General features: G+C 36.9%; 1 protein-coding gene across 2 annotated transcripts in view; it reads left to right on the forward strand.

The window, feature by feature from the left end:
• bach2.S (BTB domain and CNC homolog 2 S homeolog) overlaps window positions 1-27,017 on the forward strand; it is a 183,374-nt gene that overhangs the window by 92,903 nt on the left and 63,454 nt on the right. For both annotated transcript variants that reach the window (XM_018265431.2, XM_018265432.2), the window contains one exon: window positions 8,043-8,201. In XM_018265431.2, coding sequence (XP_018120920.1) covers window positions 8,169-8,201 — 33 coding nt within the window. In that variant the 5' untranslated portion in view covers window positions 8,043-8,168. The remainder of the gene's footprint in view (window positions 1-8,042; window positions 8,202-27,017) is intronic.

Here is a 27,017-nt window from a genome sequence, read left to right on the forward strand (position 1 = left end):
AAAAATTAGGAAATTACGTGCTGTTTTAGCAGTTGAATCTATTTATTGACAAAAGCCTTAAAATTTAAATGCCCATTTAGTCCCAGTTCTGATTTGTATTAGAGGGAAAATTGTGGAAGCACTCAAGGCTAAATCAAAATATATTTAAATATAATGGAAGTGCTACTTACAATGCACTTCCCTGGGCCCCTGTCTCATAAATAATTCAGTATAAATGCAAGTGCATGTTTACAAAACAGGGGTTTTTAGTTACCAAAGTTATGATCATAAAATTGAAAAGCCACCATACCACGTCAAGGTAAACCCCATATGGCGGTCCCTAACTTATTTTAAAAAGAAAGATTTCTCTGCATAATAGCATTACCTGTGTTCAGTGTGTGTTGAGCATTGGTTTCAATTTGAAGGCTGAATCCTCCCCCGCCAGTAAAGGCTTTTAAGAGAGAGGGATTGCCCAAACCAACGCCCACATTTAAAAGCGTAGGACCACCAATAGTTTTAAAGGGTGGGTATGGGGTGCTATTGAAAAACCACATGAAGCTATGCCACAGCTTCAAGCCAATATACTATATTAGAGGGAAAATTGTGGAAGCACTCAAGGCTAAATCAAAATATATTTAAATATAATGGAAGTGCTACTTACAATGCACTTCCCTGGGCCCCTGTCTCATAAATAATTCAGTATAAATGCAAGTGCATGTTTACAAAACAGGGGTTTTTAGTTACCAAAGTTATGATCATAAAATTGAAAAGCCACCATACCACGTCAAGGTAAACCCCATATGGCGGTCCCTAATGCAGGGAAGTGCATTGTAAGTAGCACTTCCATTATACTTAAATATACTTTGATTTAGCCTTATGAGTGCTTCCACAACCCCCCAATTTTGTACATTGTATTAGCCTGAAGCTGTGGCTTAGCTTCATGTGGTTTTTAATAGCACCCCATACCCACCCCTATATACTAATGGTGGTCCTATACTTTTAAATATGGGCGTTGGTTTGGGCAATCTCTCTCTCTTAAAAGCCTTAACTGGCGGGGGAGGATCTAGGCTCCAGATTTAAACCAATGTTCCACAAACACTGAATACAGGTAATGCTATTATGCAGAGAATTGTCTTTTTATATTATGACCTGAGAATAAACAAGTTAGGGACCGCCATATGGGGTTTACCTTGACGTGGTATGGTGGATTTTCAACTTTATGATAATAACTTTGTAACTAAAAAACCCCTGTTTTTGTAAACACATGCACTTGCATTTATACTGAATTGCTTATGAGACAGGGGCCCAGGGAAGTGCATTGTAAGTAGCACTTCCATTATACTTAAATATACTTTGATTTAGCCTTATGAGTGCTTCCACAACCCCCCAATTTTGTACACCAGTTCTGATTTGTAGGTATTTAGTCTAAAAATCCAAGTGGTCTCCAATTGGAGCAGTTTGTTGTCCAAATCTCCACCCCTTATGTTTCCATGGAGACAATCTATTTTTTGGAAATAAGAACCTGTATATCAACCATTGTGTCGACAAAAAATATGTTTGGCAATACTCAACATAAGATTGCAGTTTTTAATGTCTCGTATATGTTCATATATTCTCCTTTCAAGTGGCCTTTTAGTTTTGCCCACATACATACTACCACAATGTAAATAAATAAATTACATGTGTGGTAGTGCAACAGGTATAGTGGTGCATATCAAAATTAGTTCTGTTGTCCAAAAGTATTAGAATTTTTTATGAACTGACATTGTTCCTGTTGTTTTACAGCAAGCCTTCCGTAAGGATCTTTGGTAATGACTTTGGGTCAATAAGTCCCCAATGCTAGTATTCCTTTTATAGGTGAATAGAGTATATGGGGTAACCAGTTGGTTTAGGTTGGGGTCTTTGGATAGGATGTTCCAATGTTTATTCATTATAGATCGAACCTCTCTATCATTTTCTGTAAGTCATAATAAATCTACCGACATTTCTAAATAGTGTTGTAACTGCATGAGCAGTCAATATTGACTATGTATGTTAATGTATGATTTTCTTATATAAACATTGCAAGACTTTATTTTGGCAAACCTGTATTGGCTTTTGATTTATTCATAAACAACACATTGCAACACACCTTACAGTACAGCAGAGATCTCTGTTTGCCTCTCCAAATAAACATGTTTGGAAATTAGAGTTGGGTGATCAGCCCTGTGCAGACTTCTGAAGATTCTGATGAATGTGATTTGACTGTTGCTACTTGTTTGTAACACACCTGTAATTGATTCAGGAGCACAGCCATTTGTGTACAGTAATTCTCCAAGCCTTAACCCAAAACCTTCTATTCATGCTGCCTGCCCAGTGCAAAGATCTGATTAATTAAGCTTTCAACCTGAGGAGCCTAAGAGGGAAAGAACTGAACAAACCATAGGCAGCAGAAGATGGTTTTAGTTGGGGGGGGGCCCAATAAAGGTAGTGAGATGCAGCGGCACGCACAGCGCGCCACTGGAGAAAAACAGGTCACTTTATTTATGCCACACCCACTTTCTTTATGCCACACCTTGCTTCACATTAAATATCATATGCAGGCAATAAATCTATTTAAAATAAGACCAGAGTCACACCCCCAGCTGCAGCATTCCTCTGTGCTGCCCCCCCATCTGATTCAAATACAGAGGGCATGGTACAGAATAGATCACATTCAAACTTACTGCGCTTGAGCCCATTTCATCCATCCCGGACACTCTCTGTAATAAAGTACAGCAGCCAGGAATCTGGGTTTGGGCTGGGGGATTGTAAAAGGGTTGTTCACCTTTAAGTTAACTTAGTATGTTATGGAGAGTGTTATGCTGAGACAATTTGCAATTGGTTTTAATTTTTTATTATTTGTGATTTGAGTTATTTAGCTTTTTATTCAACAGATCTCCAGTTTGTCATTTCAGCAATCTGGTTGCTAGGGCCCAAATTACCCTAGCAACCATGTATTGATTTAAATTAGAGACAAATATGAATAGGAGAGGCCTGAATAGAAAGATGATTTATAAAATGTAACAATACATTTGTAGCCTTTTTTTGAGGGGGGGACGTGGCCCCTGTGCCCCCCCCCCAGTTCCGACACGTATGGAACAAACATTAACATATATAGAGAGAGAGATACCGAGTGATTAATTCAAGTGTTCAAGTGTTTCAGATTTGTAACCATAATTGCATAATTTGATTTTAATTGGATGTAGTGTTTTTTGGAAGTTAAAAGTAAGAATAAAATAAAGAAAGTTGTACTTGAGTCCTCTAGAATAAATTCTGTACAGATTCTCCATTGAAAAGCATAATACTTTAGCACAGGATTCCTGGAATTACAGTCAGTCCAGATAGTTCAGTGCAGCACTTTCCTGATGATTTGTATCCAATGGCAATTTACCTAGCACCGAATTGCAGATTTGATACAGGATTAAAATTAATTCTAGTACTTTTTGTAAGATTTAGATTTGAGCTGACCGCAAAAAAACTGACACACTTTGTTTATTCCTATGAGATTTTTCGAAGCATATTTTTTCACTCATTAATAAAAACACTTTAAAAAAATCCCACAGGAATTTTTTGCAGTGAACACTAATCTCGTATTTTGAAATTCTAAAAACTTTTTAAGTACATCTGAAAGTGACATTTTTTTAACCAAATGTTGTGTGTGTTTGTTTGTTTATTTTTGAAAGGGGCCTCCTGACTGGGCATCTCTGAATTATTTTGTGGGTAGTTTTTGCAGTGGAGTGCTGGCTTGGTTTGTGAATAAATTCTCTGTGGCCTGACTCAATTCCCTCATGTGAGTTGCTACAGATCAACCTCTTTGTGTATTATTCAAACACTACTGAGCTTTCAGTGGTTTATGAGATAAACATCCTCTGCATTTGCTCTGTTGGGTCAGTTTGTATAGTCCTTTATATTTGTCATAGCAGGTGTTTGTCTAACATGTAAAATCTCATAAAGATTTGGAGAAAATGTGTATATCAAGACAATATTTAATAAATAAATTCCCCCCACACACCAGGAGCCTGGCCACACATCTGGTGATCTGGCAAGGCTGGCCATCGATATATATTTGGCATCTGAAAAGTCTTTATCTGGAAATATATAAACTCCAATATGAAATATAAGGATATGAAAAGCTATAGAGGGTTTTAATCCCATAAAATGAATAAGTGACTGAAGCTGGAGGTGACATATTTTCTTTAGACTAGTGATTTCTAAATCTAAGAAGGCCCAGCCTTAAAGGACAAGGAAAGTTAAACTAAAGAAGTAGGCTAGAAATGTTGTACATTATGTTTTGAGCTTGTGTACCAGCCCAAGGCAAACAAAGTCCTTTAGCAGGGAAGATCTGTGTCTCCAGATGCCCCAGTAGCTCCCCATCTTCTTTTCTGCTGATTCACTGCAAATGCTCCATGGTGCTGTCACTTACTGAGCTTAGGGACCGACTCAAAATATACAGTACACATAGAATATAAATGTCACATTAAAAGGCTGATTAGTAATTAATATGGATAATTACTACATGGCAGCACAGAAACCAGTGCAATTAGCATCAGAATTTAATAACCGGCCTGTTGCATCAGCTTATATTATAGACCAAACTCATTTTCTGCTTAATAATTTGCGACGACCCCTAAGCTTAGCTTCTCAACAGCTGCTCAGAGCCCACTGAGCATGTGAGTGTCGCAGGCACTTTCCAAGATGGTGACCCCCTGTGATAAGTTTGAAGTCCTGGATCATTGCTGCTATTGACAAGCTGAAACTTTAGGCTGGTGCAATTAGTGCAGTATATAAAACATGGCATTTTTAGCCCTATTAATTTTTAGGGTTTAGTTCTTCTTTTAGGTGGCCATAGACGTGCAGATTTACCTGCAATATTGGATGAACGAATGGATGTCCCCATCTCCCGACCTGCCACAGTTTAAATAAAGTAGTAAAAGAACAGATCAGACGATGTTCTGCCCTGACAGCAATCGTACGAAAGTTTTATGTCTGACAAAAGCTGGTGACAGTCTCCCACTGAAAATGGTCTGATCGGCAGGAAATGCATGCAGAGATATTATCGTCAGCCGTCAGAAATCTCTTAACCTGGTGATCGTCCAAACGACCGATCTCCATGGGACGAAAAATATTGGGACTCTACACACACGGTCCGAAAATCATACGAATCGAGGATTCGTATGATCGGATCTTTGCGTCTATGGCCAGCTTTAAGATTTGATATGATGAGTTTTGGTGGGATGTATTTTTACAATTGTAAATATTGCGGAAGCCTATCTCAAAGATTAATTGGTGTGTGATTCATTGTGAAGATGTAGTTGCTGTCCTGGATATTCTTCAAATTATGTGGTTTAAGCTATCCAGAATACATATCTCTGTAACCTGAGTGCATAGGGTGCCTTCACCATATGGTGGACCTCAATAGGGTTCTTAAAATGTATGGAGACCACTTCCTATAGAGTTTATGTTGCCTCTGATCAAGAAAATTGAACATGTCTCATGTATGGCTACGTAACATTTAGCCCAGTCCTACACAATGTATGCATGCCAAATGCCGGAGGACCAAAATTTTACACTGAGGGGGGCTTGCTTTTTCCAATACATGTAACTCCATGTAGCATAATACTGTGGAACTTGTTATTGATAACATGCAATAGACAAAAAAAAAAACACCTGTTTAGAATATGACTACATAGTGCTAACTGGACCTTAAAAATAGATTTGTGTAGGTGACATGCATAGTCCAATAGGGATTCCCCCCACCCTCTTTCAGAAGGGATATGCACTTGTCACTTTAGTTTCTTAACTAACTTAACGCATCAAAGTTCCAATACTTGTTATGTTTTATTTACAATGCACCTTTAATGATCAAAGAAAAGGAAGTAAAACAAATGCAAATAATATGGTCTTCAATGAAAAAGCTTTATTTTCCGCAGAATTAAATAGGTTGTTTGATTCACTAGAACTTATTGAGTTAAACTTTGGGGGAAGTTTGCTATTTTATGCCATAGTAGACAAAAATTAGTCATTTTTCTTGAGAATGAAACACCTGCCATTTTCATCATTGTGTCATCAAATGGGGTAAGTCTAGTGGCATTAAGCAGTAAGTGATCCCAAGGGGGAACACAGTCATTTATGTATAACCAGCTGCTTGTGTGAACTATATGTTGTTTATTGGGCTTTCAAATTTAGTGTTTGATGTTAATTCAGTGTTGTCATTTGTCTCCCTAAATAATTCATTTTTACTGATATGGGGGATTCTGAATATTGACTGCTGACGCCCTGTAGTTAAAGAAACAGGCTGATGTTTCCTTAGCCCTACCTTAGTCCTACCTTTGTATTTGTTTTAAATATGGTCTAATGCACGGAATAAATAAATGAATACAAAAGAAAATTCTGCAAACCATAAATACGTTATGGGCTAAGATAAACTATGAATTTTATATACCTACCATAGCATACATCAACTAAGGCTGCAAGTTATCTATCAGTTCAGTAAGAAGAACATGGATATTCTGTACAGGTATTGGACCTGGGGTTTTCCGGATAATGGATCTTTCTGTAATTTGGATCTTCACACCTTAAGTCTACTAGAAAATCATGTAAACATTAAATAATCCCAATAGGCTGGTTTTACTTCCAATGAGGATTAATTATGTCTTAGTTGGGATCAAGTACAATGTACTGTTTTATTATTACAGAGAAAAAGGAAATCATTTTTAAAAATCTAGATTATTTGGATAAAATGGAGTCGGCCAAATGGGAGACGACCTTTCCTTAATTGGGAGCTTGTACTACTTGTACTTCTTGGAGAAAAGTGCCATTCAGCCCATCAGATTGTCCAAAGACTTTCATTTGAGGTAGGGATGCACCGAATCCACTATTTGGGATTCAGCCGAATCCCCGGTTAAAGATTCGGCAGAATATCGAACTGAAAGATTCGGTAGAATACCAAACTGAATCCAATCCTAATTGAAAAGTCACGTGATTTCCCTAACCGACCCTAATTTACATATGCAAATTCGGTCCGGCCAGGCAGAAGGATTCAGCCGAATCCAAATCCTGCTGAAAAAGGCCAAATCCTGGCCGAATTCCTAACCGAATCCTTGATTCGGTGCATCCCTAATTTGAGGGATTTGATATCTTGGACCCTCATAGAGCTACTGAGATTTTAGACCCAAAATTATGATATGAAGACTACTTGCTATCTGGTTATTATTCTATTTTCAGATATGTTTATTTGTTGGTGAATTTGCTAGATCAGTGCAGTCCAATTTCTTAAATATTGAGCGCCATAAGAGGTAATTTACCACTGAGAAGTCAGTGTACAAAGTGCATAAAACAGAGCAATCTAACCTTTTTTGGCATTTTGCACCCTTCTTTAATTATATGAATTGCCTGTGTTTGGTAGCATTGTATTCATGAGGGGTGGGTAGAGGGAGGCATATAGATGCCCCCTACCTTGTGCCTCATTTATACATACAAATTAGGGAGTGGAATGCAGAAAGCACAGCTAGACCCATGCCAAAAGTATCTGTATGAGAGGCACACTCTTTATTTTCTGCCGCAGGTCCTTGTAATTGACTCCTATAATATGCAGGCAAGGAGATGTATAAAATCCTGAGCCACACTTAGAATGCCTAATGAATATTTCACCACATCCAATTTGGGCATAAAGTGGCAAATGCAAAGTTCTCTTTTGGCATTGCCACACAATAAGTGGTGCAACTACATGTTACTGGGCCCCACAGCAAAATTAATCTTAGGGCCCACAGCAAAATTAATTTTAGGGCCCCCAACATATCCAGATGCTGTCCTCTTTTACCAATATTTATTGAATTGTATATGAATTGCAGCCTCATGGGGCCCACTATACCTCCTGGGCCCCCTGCCATCTCACTCCCCACCAAAAAAACAGATTTCTCTATAAGTGTGCCTCTACCGTTAAACCTGCAGATCAGGGCAACATTTTGATAATGAAAGCTATATGATTACTTAACCTTAAAAGTTTTCTTCTTGTGAAATGTTTTTTTTTCTTTTTTCTGTAGGCAATTTAAAATTATCATATCTGTGCATCAAAAAAAGTCTTCCATGAAAACAAAATGACCTTCAGACGTGTTTATCAGCATGAAGACTGTGTGTCACATGAATAACCATTATATGATTGTTGGAAAATGTATATTAATAGAGAGAGGAATCATTTAAAGGTAAGTTCTTATAAATCAAGTTTCTTTATGGCCTACAGATCTTTCACGTCTAGTGTTGGGGAGATATAGTCATTGCCGTTTGTTCATCCACCCCCATGTTTCCCGTATGTTTTTTTCCCCTTTCTGTCTTGTCTTAAAACTTCCTTTACAGTTGATGAACCTTAGATTTAAAAACAAAAAAAAAAAACAAAACACAGTCAACGTCAGTCACAGAAGCTTTGCAGGGCTCAGGGGGAAGTGATGATAAAACACTGGGATAACTGAGATAACTGTAGAATTCTGGAAACCAAGTATGTAGTAAAAATCGCATGTTTCAGAGTTTACAAATAAACTCTAGCTAGTTTCTCATAAGTTTCTAAAATGTTTTAAATTGATCTGAAATTGGGCATGTTCCTGCATGTGTCTAATTGGTTACTAGTAAGTGCAATCTTGCAAGTTATTACGGGTCTTTGATCTGTTGTTGAATGCTTAGGACCTGGTGATTTGAGTATAAGAGTACTCTGTGGAGTACCACGCTTCAAGGCTGTGTTTCTTGACCTTATTCTCAGGGAATCCGAATTAAGAAGGCCATTCAGCTTCATAACCCAAAAAAATGGTTTAGCATCAGTTATCTGCTTAATATAGAAGATTTTTCTGTTGTAAGATTTAAGGCCACTTTATTCAGGAGACCCATTCTAAGCAGCATATGGGAACATTGTTGGGTCGGAGTCCATTGGTTAAAAATTTAAGGCTTAAAGGTACAATATACCCCCCACCCACCCTTTCATTTAGACAAGGTACATAAACACTATTTGAACTTACAGAAATAAATATAAATGCATTTTCTCCTGCACAAACATACCTGGTTCCACAAATACACGATATTCATACAATCAATTTCCCAATATCCCTTAGACGCACACGGTAATTGAACCCTGTCCTCATCTTGTTCCATTGTCAAGTGATGGCTTTTAGGACTTGAAGTCCCTTGGCTTTGCATACAATCTGTGCACCACCCACCCAGATTCCATCACTGCACATTGAAACATAATAAAGTGAATGAGTTCATGTAAAAAGGCTGTATATTTTCTCTTTAAAGGAGAATTCAACCCGTAGACCCCCCTCCCTCCTCCCCCCCCAGCCTAACTGCCCCCCGGGTAAATGCCCCTAACTTTTTACTTATCCCTTGGTGCAGATTCAGGGATCGCAGTTCACGATTTGGTGCATGCACAGTTGTCGCAAACCGGTAAACTGCTCCAACTGCGCATGCGCCGCTTCGCTGGTCTCAGTGTCGGCTTACTGAAGATCCCTGTAAAAATCCCTGTGTAAAAAGTTAGGGGCATTTCTCCTTTAAAGCTACTAAAAATATTTCAATATTGAAAGAAAATAGGTTTGTTTTTCCAGCAGTATGGATTTCTGTTAGGTTAAGTAAACTCAAGTACAAGGTAATATATTTTATTGCAGAAGAGAAGCAAATCAGCCAAAAGTTTATTTATTCTTTTACATAGGACACTCTATAGGCATATGGCATGCTATATTTCATAATATTCAGTAAAATGGGTTTCAAGAAAATACATGTAAATGTACATTCTAAGAGTCTTAGAGTTATGGATAATATATATTTGTAGGACTATTGGTTCAGCTTTGCATAAAAACTCTGCTGAGCTTGAGTAGGTAGAGTCGGAAGTCTAACAAATGCTAAAGATGTTTTGATAATTTGTTTAACAATTCTAGGTTAAATTGTGCATTTGCCACTTATCACTATTGGCATGCAGTATGTATGCAATATAATATTGACATATTTAGGGCAATATGCCAAAGGTGTTTTAGGTTTAGTAACCCACAATGGTCTCATTAATATTTACTTTCATTACTCTAAACTTAACAGTAAGTACTAACTTCTAAGTGATGATCTGGAGCAAATTTACACATCTTAATACACCTGTACATTTTCCCCAAAGTAGTGTTTAAGATTAAGTGGCAGAGTTATATAGTAAATTTGAATTTTTTGGTGTCAAAATTCGCACATTCAAACTGAAATCCCACTATTTAAATGTGAATTCGAATGTGAGATTTATTACACCTCAACCATGGAAAAAGTTTTAATTTGAATAATCGCCACCTAAAACCTGACAAGTTCATTTACAAGTCAATGGCAGAGGTCTGTTGAACAATTTGAATATGTCAATATGACATTCGAGTTTTTTCGGAGGGAAAACTAGATTCGAATTTGATTTGAATTTTCAGGTCGGGACTATTCGATCGAATATTAGACGGTCTAATTTTATTCATAAATAACCTCCTATTCAAGTTGTGAGTATATTCGAATTTATAAGAGTAAAAAAAATTCACATGAATTCAAAATTCGCCCTTTGATAAATCTGCCCATAAATCAACAGTAAAAGAATCATATAAAATACATTTATACAGAGAATGGAATTGCAGCTTTTCATATAGGAGTGTTTTCTTGCCTTGTGATAAATAACCTCCAATGTTTACAGAAATGTTTTAACAACTAAAATCGTCATTTCAGATTTCTCATGCATTTTTTCCCTATCTTGTCACTGTGGAAAGGAGACACTGAAAAAGGTGATGTGAAAACAAATAATTAGGGTTGTCAAAGGAACTGATGACTCATCTATAAACATAGCGATCTACAAATTTCGGTTTCGTAATCTTTTTAGGAATAATTTCGACTTTTAAAAAAAAATATATATATATATATATATATTTCATAAAGCGCACATCGGATTCTGTATACAAATTAGGTTTCTGTTTCACACAAGCGGTTGAAAGGATCTTGTTATGTACACCAAAAAGCCATTTTTGTGTTATTTCGTCGGACGCTGTGCTCGCAAAAGCCGCAGGCCCTCTGTTCAATTCTATTTCTGATGCGCTATAGCGGCATCTCCTTAAACGATCCACCCTTCATCGCAAACAAATTAAATCTGACTCATTGACAGCTCAATATTTCAGTCATTGGGGCTCTTATTAGTCATTGTTGGCTTTGCAGATTATTTGGTGACTCAGATGAAGAAATGTAAATTACCTTGCTAAACATTGGCAGGAAGTGAGAGTTTTGAAACCTATTAAAAACGCAGACCACAGTTTCTCAATGATATTTTTATCCTTTGAAGACTTTCAGCTTTGTACATTATGGAATGAGTTAGTTGTCATTTGTACAGTATAGCTAACTTTATTTTAAAAGTTAAAGTATGGTTAATAGCCACCATGATTCTAGGAAGAACATCCATTAGCCTGCGCTAGAACGTTGACATTGTTACCAGGTGCAGCAAATGTCCAGGTTCTTTCAACAAACCAGCAAGGTGCCTTACAGCTATCCCACCCTGGCGAAAAGAGAAAATAACTTGGTTTTACCTCCTAATTACCTTTTGATTTGGTCTATGGAACTGGTGATTCATGAACTAGTTTCATATGAAAATAGCTATTTAAAGGGGATTCAATTATACCACATTTAGGGGCAGATGTATTAAGGGTCGAATATCGAGGGTTAATTAACCCTCGATATTCGACTAGGAACTAAAATCCTTCGACTTCGAATATCGAAGTCGAAGGATTTAGCGCAAATGCTGCGATCGAACGATCGAAGGATTATTCCTTCGATCGAACGATTAAATCCTTTGAATCGAACGATTCGAAGGATTTTAATACAACGATTGAAGGAATATCCTTCGATCAAAAAAACTTAGGCAAGCCTATGGGGACCTTCCCCATAGGCTAACATTGACTTTGGTAGCTTTTAGCTGCCGAAGTAGGGGGTCGAAGTTTTTTTTAAAGAGACAGTACTTCGACTATCGAATGGTCGAATAGTCGAACGATTTTTAGTTCGAATCGCTCGATTCGTAGTCGTAGTCGAAGGTCGAAGGTCGAAGTAGCCCATTCGATGGTCGAAGTAGCCCAAAAAACACTTTGAAATTCGAAGTTTTTTTACTTCGAATCCTTCACTCGAGCTTCATGAATCGGCCCCTTATTGGTAGATTTAGCTAAACCATTTAGTAGTTTTCCAAAGGTTCTGATGTAATGTCCTTAAAGTTGTCACGGCTCTGTATTATAACTACAGTGCAGCAAGGGGAAGTGTTTGGTATGTACTGTTATGGAGTTGTTGGTCTTTTTGCCAACATCATTATACAGCCTGTTACCATGACAGCACTGTTTTCTCATTCCATACCATCAGTTTTTCCACTGCTGTTACTGTTCTTTTCAGTGTCAACCTTGACTAAGAACCTGGGACCAGGGTCGGACTGGACACAGGGGAAAAAACCCCTCCGGCTCTTGTGGGCCCGCTTGCCCAGATCCGCTCCCAGATCTGCAATTTGGAGGCTTCTTAATGCCGCAACCTCCTTTTGTTGGGTGGTCATGACAATAACATTGAGAGTATGCAAGGCTCAACGTGCATGTGTGTACAATGCGCATGCGCACACACACTTGCGCGGCAGTGGGGGCCAGATGGGGCCCTGGGGCAGTAGCCCCGGTGGAACCCGGGCCCCCCAGTCCGACCCTGCCTGAGACTGATTAACAATATAAAGAACCTCAAGTTCCCATTCTACTTGTTATATTGGTCTGTGTCCATTTATAAAAAATGTATAACTTTTTTTAAAAAAAATTCTGTAAAAAGCTAAATTTTATTCACCACCAAAGTCGTGGCGTAAGTCAAATGCAGAGTGTTTGCATATATATTCACAATTTGCAACTTTTTGCGATGCCATTTTTCATCTTATTTAATAAGCTTTTATCACAGTGTGAAAAAAATCGTATCCAGTTTTATAAATATAACCATGCACAGGGCAAACCAATCTGTCCTGCACAATGTTTATAAATGAGCCCCAGTGAGACTTTTACCTAGTGCAGCAGGAGGATTTTGTTGGTGACAATTGCCTCTTGCTTGTGAGATAACAGACACAGCCAATGCAGTGCTTTGTAAGACTATGGGTTCCTTACCTACTTTGCCACACAGTGATTAGTGATTAGCGTTTCCCCACTTCATCAAACAGCCCATTACAGTGAGCTTTCTCTATCCTAAGGGGCAGATTTATCAAGGGTCGAATTTCGAATAAAAACAACTTTGAAATTCAAATAAAAAAGACCAACCGAAATTTATTAAAAAAAAAATCTAGGTTTTTTTTTTTGCAGGTAAATAGGCCATTTTTGTTCGAATTGGAATCGTACTAATTGAAGTAACATCGTATTCAATCGAATTAAATTAAAAAAAAATTCTAAAGTCCACCAATAGGGTCTAGGACAGTGATCCCCAACCAGTAGCTCGTGAGCAACATGTTGCTCCCCAACCCCTTGGATGTTGCTCCCAGCGGCCTCAAAGCAGGTGCTGATTTTTGAATTCCAGACTTGAAGGCAAGTTTTGGTTGCCTAAAAACCAGATGCACTGCCAAACAGGTTGAGAATCCACAGGGGCTACCAAATACCCAATCACAGCCCTTATTCGGCACCCCAAGAACATTTTTCATGCTAGTGTTGCTCCCCAACTCCTTTTACTTCTGAATGTTGCTCACGGGTTCTAAAGGTTTGGGATCCCTGGTCTAGGAGGTCCCCTATAGGCAAAAAACTGCAATCTGGCAGGTTTTAGATGGCGAATGTTCGAAGTCGAATTTTTACAGAGACAGTACATGATAAATTTCGCATTCTAATTTTTTTCAAATTCGAATCGAATTTGGACTATTCCCTAGTCGAAGTACACAAAAAATAGCTTGAAATTCAAATTTTTTTATTTCGAATTTTCACTTTGACCCTTGATAAATCTGCCTCCTGGTGTTTTATGGTAAAGTAGCTTTTCCAATAAAATAAAGGGGCAGGTGGTGAATGATGGATTTTAGTTCCCTGTAAACTGGAGACAATTGGGTGTTGGAGATGTAACCTATTCTTGCAGTGAGTAGCCAGTTTAAAAAAAAAAAAGAGTTCAAAATAGCATAAAAATGCACAAAATAGATTTACTAATTGTATATGTGTGTACAGGATGAGCTTTATAGGGTCTACATGAATACATGGTATACACACATTGATCATTGCAACGGTCAAATAATTAAATTAGAATTTTTATTAATTTTAGTGGTTTTAGAGCTTTTTGAAACCACAAACTCGTTTTCTGTAAAAGTACAAATTATGTGAAACTTATTAAATATCTGAATATGAAAAATGCGAACAGAAAAAAATGCTGAATGATGATGTGCTAAAAATACTTCTAAAAAAAAGTGAAAAAAAAAATCTAAAAACCTCTGAAGTCTAAATGACTAAAAAAAAACCAATAGAATCAGCACAGCTCCCATTGACTTTTATAGGACCTCAACTAGTTTTACTTGGCAAAATTTTGAAATAGAGTTTTTTATGGCTTTTACATTTACTATGTCTCAAATTTTTAAAGGTTTAGAAAAAAAGCACAAATTATTAGAGAGAAAATTAGAAATTCAAATATTAGTAAATCGCCCCCTAAATGTATTTAAGTACATATCACCAATTTCTTTACCATAGAACATTTCAGCTGCCTATTCTGTAAATTGCCTACTATAGTATCATTATTTGACAAATACAGGTATGGGACCTGTTATCCAGAATGCTCGGGACTTGGGATTTTCCGGATAACAGATCATTCTGTAATTTACATCTTCATACCATAAGTCTACTAGTAAATCATGTAAATATTTTGTAAACACAGCAGACTTGTTTTGTTCCAATAAGGATTAATTATACTTCAGCTTGGATCAATTACAAGGTACTATTTTATTTTCACAGAGAAAAAGGTGATCGGACTGACCATTAGACAGTAGTCAAACTCCCAGCATACCCTGACAAACATTGGAAGGCATAACTGAAAGGATACACCTTGGGGGTTATTTACCAAAATTCTCACTATTTTTTTTAAAATCACTTTGTCTAAACTCCTATGCACATTTTTACAATATTTATCAATAAATTTAAGCAAAAAAAATCTGGTGCAGGAAAAGACTTTATAAAAGAAGAAACTGAATCGTTGGTTATTTTCAGATTATCGCCCGAAAACCACAAATTAATTGTATTATTGTATAAAACCTAGTGCAGATTATGATATCTTCCAATTGTAAACAGGACATCTGCCATTGATTTCTACATGACCTCGGCAGGTTTCAGGTGGAGTACTTTTTTTATTCTGTCTTTTAGCAGCATCAGAGTTTAATAAATCATGAAAAATGTGATGTTTTTTTTTTCCTACAAATTTTTTTTCCCCTTTAAAACGCAGACCAGAAAGAGTTAAGTAGATAACCCACTATATGTTTCCTTTGAATAAGCTTTCTTTAAGATATTTAGCTAAACAACTGGTTTTCTTTAACCAAAGAATTACATTTTGATTTTTGTAAAATGTGTTTTAGCAAATAATTTTTATTTTATTCTACACATTGCCCAAATACCAACATAATGTAACCTCATTTGGCCTGCAGAGTGTAATGAGTCAGAGCAAAATAAAGCTTTGCATTTTATCCATTCTGCTTTATGACACTCAGCATAGTCATTCTCTTTTTTTTTCCAAGAGCAGACACCCAACGCAAGGCCTACAGCAATTTTTCCATCTTGGTATATTTTATATTGCTTGTGTACAACTTGCAGTGCTACTTGAGTGAGCTGTTATCCGTGAGTCATGTTGAAGAGGTTTCTTTATTTACTGTTAAGTTATATATTCCACTGTGGACATTTCTGGTACCTGATGTATTTATATATTGAAATATTTAAAAAAAATACAAAAAAAACAACCATAATAAATATATGCAAAAGTCTTCTTTTTTTAACACTAAGATTCAGCATGGGCATTTGCTAAAAATGCCCCAGATTTTCAAAACTGACCATCTGCAGAATTTTTTTTATATTTTCCAGTGGGCAGAAAATTTCATAGCATAGCTATTGACAGATGTTTGGGGGATACAAACACTACAACCATTATAGAATTGCAATTTCATTATTTATGTAGGGTTGACATGTTGCATTATACCCTAATAGGAAATGTCACCTAAAAAAAAGTGGGTATTAAAGAAAAGTATAGAAGAAAAAGTAGGCGATTGCATGGGGAGGGTATTTGGGCCATAGAGGAGTTTCCCAGTTAGTCTTTTTCTTCTTATGATCTACCTGTTACTGCAATTGTAGCTTTGATAACACCTTTCCTGTCATTTCATATAAAACCCTGACTCAAAATGATAATGACAGATATTAAATATTTTCTGTAAATGCTACATATTTTTCTGAAATACTCTTTGAATTTATACATCAGATGTGAGGTGAAGGTTCAAAGAGAAAAGCACAAAACTTTTTTTTCACTTTCAACATTTCAAAATGATACACCTCTGATATAGTCAAAGGGGAACTCCAAACAAATGTTTTTGCATAAGAAAGAAAATGTAATTTTAAGCAATAATATAAATTCAGTCTTCAACCGTTTTAATTTTTTGTTCATGTAATTGATATTGAAACGAGTATTTGGGGTGTATTTATATTCCTTAAGATACAGGTTCTGGGCCTTAAAAGATGTGATAGAAGCCTTTTAAGGCATGTTAGGAAATTGAATTTGTGCTGAAACTATACTTCTGCATAGTTTCAAGAATCAGAACCAGCAGTGCAAAAAAGGGACAAAATTTACTGTTTTTTTAAATTACAAAGAACATTTAAGGGCAGATTTACTAAGGTTCAAATGGTAAATTAGAATTTTAGATTTTTTTTTTGGTCAAAACTCAGACATTCAAATTTAAAACCACCAACTCGAATTTAAATTTAAATGTGAAATTTATAACACCTCGAACCTGGAAACAGTTCTAATTCGACTATTCGCCACCTGCAGAGTTCATGTAGAAGTCAATGGCAGAGGTTTGTTGAACCATTTGAAGATGTTAATTGCCTTCCTGACATTCAAGTTTTTTTTCGAAGGAAAACACGATTCAAATTTGATTCTAATTTTCTGGTCGTTCCTATTCAATCAAATATTAGACATTCAAGTTTTTTCATACATAACCTCTCATTCGAGTTACATTCTAATTCATTTAAAAAAAATCACATATCTTCGAAATTCGACCTTTGATAAATAACCCCCTAAATCTTTCAATAAGCTGTAATAAGTGTATATTGGAAAATTATATTTTATCATTTAACAAATAAATAAATAACCCTCTTACAGTGTTTGAGTGGTTAATACTGTGCATTTTAAGTTGTCTGTTTCCCCAAATGTAATATTTAGCCATTGTTCAAATCTTTTAATATTTAAATCCGTCCTATAATTGTAATTTATCTTACAGCAAAATATTCTTGAATATGTCATACTTTTTCTCAACTGATATAACAAATGCAGGATTAAGTAATTTGCCATCTACAGTGTTGCAGAGGTTCACAGGAGTGAACAAACTGTTCACTGACCGGAGCATTTATGATTGTGGGTTTAGGTTAGAAATCAGAATTTCAATCTCTGGCCAAGGGTAGGAGGTTGCAGTGACTGCTAAATGGGGATTATAGAGGGAGTCTTTACTAGCTAACAGTTTAAAAGCTGAGCATTTTTAGAAATGAGGAAAGCTGACAAATGTGCCATTTAGCATTAATTATTGTTCTTTTGAAAAGTAAAATAAATTTGCACATAATGTAATGTTGTCTTTGTTTTAATTAATGCTCCTTTATAGAAGTATCCCGTGTCCAAACTTTAAGCGTGGGATTTGATTTATTAATATTCCCCTTTTGTTGCGACACAGTATGACTGTTTTCAAAGTCTATGTATGGTAGAGAAAGGGAGAGGTGACGTGAACCTACTAAACTTAACAGACGGGTCCGTCAATCACACCTTCCAAGAAACCAGTGACACTGAAAAAAGAATCTCCTATCATTTTCTTCTGCCATCCAATTGCTGACATGCCCGGTGTAATTTCATCTGGTCGAGCCCTTTTTGCTGGATCTAGTAGACCTTTCAGGCAAGGTACTATTTGCTGTCTTCTTTTCACTTAATAAAACACAGGCAGTAACTGACATTTGGTGTGCAAAGGGAAGTGTGTGGGATTGTAGCAAATATATCACTTAGGTGTACTGTATATTTTATTGAGTGATTTTTAGCTTACGTTAATCGGTTATTGCAAAACATCCCTTTGATTTACTGACGTGATGCAAATGCCTTCACTAAACGTATGAAATAATAGTACATAATGATTTGCACTGTGATGCACAATTCCAGAAACCACTGAAATAAGATAAGGGGAATGTTGCAAACTCTACAAGGAAGCAAAGTTATTTTCAAAAGGCTATACTTTTATGTAGAATAAATACAAACTGTCTAGATTTGGCATATGTATTTAATAATGTTACAATATATGCGTGATCCACATTCCTAGCGGTTTTATTTTGCCTGTGCCATTTTACCTCTATAAGAAGTGTTATTACCCTATGTGCTTGTTTTTAATGGATTTGGATGTTTTTAGCACAGTCCTCCCCTTTTGTATTTACTACAGAAACAGAAGTGCCAACATGTCACCCCCACTTTAGCACTCTATAAAGGATAACAGTTATGTCACTGAGAGGCTGAAAGCATTGGCGATTAACTGCAGTAGTGCTGATCACCAGTGAAATACAGTAGTTTCTAGGCAAGGAACACTCAGACATGAACTTCATCTTCACCAGGATCAAGAGGGGCTCAGATATTCTTGGCAGTCATCAGCTTAAGGGAGAACTAAACCCCTAAAATGAATATTGTTAAAAATTCCATATTTTACATACTGAACTTATTGCACCAGCCTAAAGTTTCAGCATTTTAATAGCAGCAACGATCCAGTACTTCAGACTTGTCTTGGAAAGTGTCTGCAACACTCACATGCTCAGTGTGCTCTAAGCAGCTGTTGATAAGCTAAGCTTAGGGGTTGTCACAATTTTACAAGCAGAAAATTAGGTTGGCCTGTTATATAAACTGATGTTTATATACAAGGCTGATTATTAAATTCTGATGCTATTTGCACTGGATTTGCAACACAAAGCATGTGCAGTGAATCAGCAGAAAAGAAGATGGGGAGCTATTGGGGCATCTTAGAGATGTAGATATTCCCTGCTAAATGGCTGTGGTTGCCCTGGGCTGGTGCAGAAGCCCAAAACATAATGTACATCTTTTCTTGCATACTTCAATTAGTTAGGCTTTAGTTCTCCTTTAAATAGTAAGGAAAAAAATAGAGACAAGGTCTCAATTATTGCAGAAAGTACACTCAGGTTTATGAGACCAGAGGAGCACAAATAATTGGGTTGTTCACAAAAATACAATTATAAAAACTCTAGAATGAATGGACCAGCCATTATTATGGATTTGGTACATCCCTGTATCTGCTAAAAACAAACCATGTGTAAATGCAGTTGTGAGTACAACATTCATATATATATGTTCTGTTTTTTATTCTCTTTGTGGCAAAAATGTTTTTATGTATAAAGCTCAATGCTTGGGGTTAGAAAACCTTTAAATATATAAATTTTCTATTTATATGTTTTACATTTTTTTAACTTTTTGATCAGCAACTCTCCAGTTTGGAATTTCAGCAGCTATCCAAATTACCCTAGCAACCAAGCACTGATCTGAATGAAAGCATGGCAGATGAATAGAAAAGGGCCTGAATAAAAAGTAATATAAAGTAACAATACAAATTAAATTGTAGCCTTACAGAGCAATATTTCTTGGATGCTGGGTTCAGTGACACCCATTTCAAAACTAGAAGAAGAAAATGGCAAAAAAAAAAATCAAAACTAAAGAAAAATGATAACTAATGAGAGTCTTGAGAGGGAGATAGAGAGAAAGATTAGAGACATACTTAGAAATTATTTTAAACCACTTATATGCACAGTATTTATTTAAAGAATTATTGTAAAGCACTTTACAGTCCGCGTGTTACGAGTGAATTCTGAGCATAACAGGTTTTACTATGAGATTCACTGTGCATTTGTTTTTATATCCAGACAGACTTCAAATTGGTTTATTGCTGGGTCATTGCATGTTTTAAGATGGCCATACATGTAGAGATCCACTCGTTTAGCGATTTTGCCAGAGCAGATTTCTCCCCAATATGCTCACATTGAAGTGGGCGATATCAGGCTGATCCGATCATAGGCCTTAGGGCCCAACAATCGGATCATAATGCAGCGAATACGGGCGGTCAGATTGCGGGACCGCAATAGGATTTTTAACCCTGTCAGATATCGATCGGGCAAGCCTGTCGGAGGACCCCACACGGGCCAATAAGCTGCCGACTCGGTCTGTCTGCAGCTTTTATTGGCCCATGTATGGCCAGCTTTAAATAAGCAGGAAACTCGAGACTCTCAGTACCGTGGCCAGTTATTCCCTTTTGCTCGAAAGCTGCTGGCTTCAATTTGCGGTTGCTGTCCGTTCCATCTGCTTTTATCTTGTATCTGGATGAGCTATGTCTCCCTAGTGAAGAAAATGGACTAATCTATTTTCTCAGACTTGTGTTATTACATTCCTTATGTAGTTTTGATAAGAGGAACAGAATGTAAGATCAATGGAAAGTGTCCTTTACATGTCTGTAATTGCATATGCCTATCAGACGTACAATGTATTGTCTCATAGATTATGTAAATCACGTGGTTCTCTTTTTGCAGTGGATTAAGGATAACACCCAGGTATAAAATAAACTCATAAAATAATGACTCCTGACCAAAACGCTTTGTCTTTCTGTTACTATTTAAGGGTAAGGGCACACGGGTACATTCAGGGAGATTAGTTGCCCCGCCAACAAATCTCCTCTTCTTCGGGGTGACAATCTCCCGAACTGCCTTCCCCTACCTTCCCGCCTGCTATAATGAAAAATCGCCAGCGGGATGGCACTTGCGGCGCTTCGTTTTCCGAATTTGCACGAAGTTCCTCAAGAGTTGAGACTTCCCGAAGAAGAGGTGATTAGTCGCCGGAATCTGCTGTGTGCCCTTACCCTAAAGCTGGCCATAGAAGCAAAGATTTGATCATACAAATTTCAGTATTATAGGATTTTCGGGCCATGTGTGGAGTGTCCCGACATTTTTCTTGAGATGGTGATCGGTTGTTCAGATGATCATACAGGTTAGAGAATTTCTTTTGGCTACGGATAATATCTCTGCATGTATTGCCCATCTGAGGATAACAGTGGGAAACTGTCACCAGGTTTTGTCGGACATAACTTTCGTGCGATTGCTGTCAGGGACAGAACATCATCTGATCTGTTCTTTTACTAATTTATTTGATCTGAATGGTTAGTAGCAGGTCGGGGGATGGCACAGAACGATCGTTTGTCTGATATGAAGGTAAATCTATATGTCTATGGCCAGCTTAAGACATGCTTTTTGAGGCTTAGCAAAAATGATAAAGTATAGCAATGCAAATCAACTGAAAATTGGTAACAGATCCCCCCCCCCCACCATGTACCACAAGTATACAAGTGTAGCATGGTGCTAACATGTCATGAATACTGATTAAACTACATGCATACTGTATTGCATGTTTTCCCAGCCAGAATTTCAAAACTCTTCCATTGGATTTATTGCATAGCATCATATTTCATGAAGGTCACAATGGAGCAAAGCACGATGATTGAAACAATCTGTGTGGTGGTCTCTGGATAACAGAATGAGAACTAATTAAATACAGGAATATGTTAGTAGTCAAGCATGCAGTCCTTTAGCTTTTGTGAACTACCATAGCCTTTGGTTGCTGCCTTATACATGGACTGAAGTCTAGAGAGAGCGACATTCCTGATTTACATGCTATTTATTCTCTTTAAAGCCCCGAACACAGTACACTAAACACTGATAAGGAGGCAAATTCTATCATTCTGCTGGAAGACGTTTCAGATGACTGCTTGTCTGTTGTTCTCGCCTCATTAAATTACACAGCATATTCTGAAACTGGCTCTCCAATAAATCTCAGACGTGACAGGCAGTGTTCACAAGCTGGTTTTCTGTCATTGTCCTTGACACTTGTCAGCCTCAACATGTTGTGCTACAGATAAGTCAGCATTTACTGCCAGCTCCAGTTATTAAAGTGGCAGCAAGAAAAAATGGAAAACCCACTGGATGAGAAGCAGCTTTGAATAAAAATGTTTATGGCACCTTAGAGGTTAAGGCCTGTGTGTGTCCTGTTTCCATAGTTCCAAGACCTTCAGATATATTTCAAAGAACAGTTTTCTACTGGACAGTAAAATTACCATTATAACTGTAGTATAACTATATAGAATAAATTAATATTAACCTATATGGGTCCTGATTTAAAAGCCAAAATAATACTATCAGAATAAAACAAGACTGAAAGAGCAGGATAAATTGGTAACAATAATTATAATTATTAATAATTAGTTGATGTGCATGACAACACGACTAATATCACTAATATACATTTCACCAGATGCAAATGAGTAGCATATGTTAATGCAACAGACAAAGGGTACCCTGAAAGTAGCATCTCATCATGGTAGTTGTTAATTTCAGGGATTTCTTGTATGCCTGTGCATGTACAGTTTATCTGAAGGTACTCTAGTTTCCTATATATGCAGTTATACATGGTTCAATCAAGGCCAGAGTACCAGTGCCAGTGATTCTTATCCTCTTCCCGAGAAAAAAACCTGAACACCTTCCCTAGTATTATACTGGTTGATATATTATATATGGAAATATACAATGCCTGTTATCCAGTAGTATCCCAGGATAAATGCTTCAACACCAAGATTAAGGGGCCGAATCACCAAGAGTCGAATATCGAGGGTTAATTAACCCTCGATATTCGACTGGGAATGAAAATCCTTCAACTTCGAATATCAAAGTCGAAGGATTTTGCGCAAATAGTTCGATCGAAGGAATAATACTTCGATCGAACAATTAAATCCTTTGAATCGAACAATTCGAAGGATTTTAATCCAATGATCGAAGGATTATCCTTCGACCAAAAAAACTTAGGCAAGCCTCTGGGGACCTTCCCCATAGGCTAACATTGAGTTCGGTAGGTTTTAGATGACGAATTAGGGGGTCGTATTTTTTTCTTAAAGAGACAGTACTTCGACTATCGAATGGTCGAATAGTCGAACGATTTTTAGTTCGAATCCTTCGATTCGAAGTCGAAGTAGCCCAAAAAACACTTCGAAATTCGAAGTTTTTTTACTTCGAATCCTTCACTCGCAGTTAGTAAATCGGCCCCTAAGTGTTTATTAACATTAGTTTGATGCCCCGTGTACTCATAATGTGGAGCCGTCTCTAAAACACTTGACAAAAAAGAGTATCAGCCAAAAATATATTCACATATTTACAACAATGTCACAATCGTTTTATTTTTATGTTTACCATCAATACTGTTAATTGCTTAAGGTAGGCATGTCCAAAGTGCGGCCCGGGACCCAATTGCGGCCCTTTTTCAAATTTACACCGGCCCTCAGCCTCCATCATGAAATTAATAATAATGAGGCCCCCCAGCACAGTGCGATCAGGAATCCACTAGCAGTAATATTAAGGCACATTAGTGAAATGATCTACCACTTGGTCTATACTGCTGCCTGTGTGCTGAAGGTGTATGTGCAATAGACACGTACTGGCACGTAGAGACGCGCTGTTTTCGCATACTTCTTTAGGGCTGAAGGTGTCAATAGACGTACTGACGTGCCAGTACTGTAAACTAAAGAAGTATGGCATCACTATGTGCCAGTATGTGTCTATTGCTAACACCTTCAGCACACAGGCAGCAGTATAGACCAAGTGGCAGATCATTTCACTAATGTGCCCAAATATTACTGCTAAGATTATTTGATTCCTGTAATTTAATGTTAATGGTTCAAAGAATATCAGGCTGAATGGTCGGCCCCCACACATTTTAACCTCACCAAATCTGGCCCTCGTTGCAAAAAGTTTGGGCACCCCTGGCTTAAGGTTTTTTTTTTTTTTAAAAAAAAAGTTTTTATTTTTGCATTTTCAAAACAAACATACATACACAGACACGAAAATAAAAATAAGACATACATAGTGGAAGTAGAACCAGCAGTCAGAATAACGTCACATATGCAACACAATCCTAATGCGACTCCTCATATTCCAACCAAGCTCTGGTTTAAGGTTTAATTTTGAGGTCTGTACATTGGTATATTGTACATATTGGTTGAATATTCTATTTTGTTGTTACACAAAAGCCAGTTCTCTTCCAAGATTAATTTACAATTAATTCCTTGTTGTTAAGTATTTAGAAAAAATAATCTTTATGATTCAAAATAAAGCAACAAACTTCTGAACTTCAATATATTTTAACTGTATGAAATCGGAACCCCCGATGTCATAAAAAAATATAAGCAGTATTAAAGCTTGTGTGTGTTAAAAAATACATAGGATCATAAACATTTGCTGTTTTTTTTTATTTATCCCTAAAGTTATATTCCTAACAGTTTAATGTCATAAATATATGCTGATTTATGCAAAAGTTTATTATCTCCATTGGTAGCAATTTCAACATAAATGTGACTTTGCAGTGTATACTGAAAGAAATTGCCACAGAAAGCTTAGGGCTATAAATCATTGTTTTCCTTACATCCAGACTAATTCTCACATTCTACCTAGTTAAAGTGAAAATTCTTCAGGGAACTGTAACTTACCCATCAAAAGAGAAGTGTGCATTTAATATTCAGGAAAAGCATAAGGGCAGGACGAGTTGGCTCTGGTCTCAAACTAGAGACCTGGATTTGATTCACTGCAGCTACTCCTTGTGTCCCTAGACAAGTCACTTAATCTCCTGGAGTCCTCACATACTTCTTGCACATATGATACTTTGCTGTGTGCACATACACGCTTTCCCCTAATAAAACTGTATATCTTTTAGAACAACTAACCGCTCATTTTATGTTCATTTTATAAACATTAATTATTGCCTTGAAAGCTTGTTCAAGGAATGTTGGTATTGTTGTATTATTAGTTAACATGATGCATAAATGACCTATATTTTCTGATAAGTGTTTTCTTTATTTACATTGTAATTTCAAGCTTTAATGTGGGTCTGTGTTTGTTTCTTTTTTTGTTTTAGGGCTATTCCACACGGGGAGATAGCGACGCGTTTGCGGTCGCGGCGACAAAGCGCCGCGACAGTCGCCGCGACCGGCGCAGGCGACAGTTTTGTATGGGCGCCTATGTAAAAACGCCTGTGCTAACCACACGAGGCGATGCGCTTTTCAACAGTCGCCTGAAAATGCCTCGCCAGGCTTTTTCAGGCGACTGTTGAAAAGCGCATCGCCTCGTGTGGTTAGCACAGGCGTTTTTACATAGGCGCCCATACAAAACTGTCGCCTGCGCCGGTCGCGGCGACTGTCGCGGCGCTTTGTCGCCGCGACCGCAAACGCGTCGCTATCTCCCCGTGTGGACTAGCCCTTAAGCAAACGTCATTAAAAGACTTTGGTAAATTTTCCATCTTTTTTCTTCTTTTAAAGACATCTTAAATTAAAGCAGCTAAGATCTACTTTTGCTGATAATTTAATAAAATGTGTTATTTTTCAGTTTCTCTCCCCTTTGTTTTTCATGTGCTTTATTCTAATAGGAAAGTTGTGAGTCAGCTAGTGACTCATTACTATCATGGAAGTTGTCTACTGTTGTGTTCCCACGTATCTGTTGGCAGGTTTTTATTGTAGTTACTTCTTCTAGATTTTTCTTTCTTGTAAAATATTAACAGTCTGAATACTTAAAACATTAAAAATAGTATATAAATCAAGCTAGATGCCTATAATTCTTGAAGGCGGTGGCACAACAGACTGGCGGTGAATATTCCAGTGCTCTGATTAGCACTTGAACAATTTAACTTATTAGCTTAATTTGTTACCTTGACAAAAAGGGGGGCACAGATGTAAAGCTTATGAGGACATGCAGACCATAAAGTAACAAAAAAAAATGTGTCCATATACCTAGAAATCCACTTTAAATGGAAACTTCTCTTTTGGTCAAACATTTTGAATGAAGCTTGAACACTTTTAAATTATACAATGAAGTCAAGCACATTACTGTGCTTTGTATTTTTATTTTAAATCCTTTAAATTGGGAGGTAGCTTTCCTGTACATGTAGTTTGCATATTGAATTTGATCACTAAATAACATATTTTAGCTTATACCTACAGTTCTTATTCTTAAGGGTGAGAAAAAAAAACTTGGTGTGAACTGGTAACTTGAAGGGAGATACATACCTCCTAACATTTGAAAAATGGAAAGAAGGAGAAAAGATCTAGCATAGAGCAGTGAAATGTTTTTGACCATGCCCATTTGATGGTCACTCCCCTAATTACCATGTCCATTTTACAAATGTTGGCAGGTTATGAAAGTTTGTATACATTTATGGGAGTTTTGGGCCATGTTTTATTTGTTATAACAGTTTTGCTAATGATGAAATTGCCCTTTAGGCTGTGACTCACATTTCTCCCAAGAGTCTTGCTCATCTTAAATAGTTACAATTGTATCCTTGCTTAGTTTAATTTGTTACAATTGTATCTAAGGGAGAGATCAGCTTGTATAACCTTGTACAACAAAAATGTAGCTGTGTGAGTTCCAGTAGATAATATAATTTAGTGTTACAACTAGAAGCAGTAGTGGAACTGTGCTTGGATTATAATAGGTAATGGCTGCTCTGATTAGCTAGTCATCAGTTATGGTTTACTTACTATACATTTGTTCTAAAATGTTTTTATACACAAACTGTGTTCATTTTGATATATAGCTACAAATGTAGGAATTGATTGCAAATTTTAGTCGCAGTTGTCTTTTTGGTCTTTAGAAGAGTTTTCTAACCAGCTGTCATAAACCTGTTTGGAAATTGGTTAATTTCCTTTTACCACATAAAGTTTCACTTTCACT

Source organism: Xenopus laevis, chromosome 5S (genome assembly GCF_017654675.1).
Source record: "Xenopus laevis strain J_2021 chromosome 5S, Xenopus_laevis_v10.1, whole genome shotgun sequence".
NCBI classification, from domain to species: Eukaryota; Metazoa; Chordata; class Amphibia; order Anura; family Pipidae; genus Xenopus; species Xenopus laevis.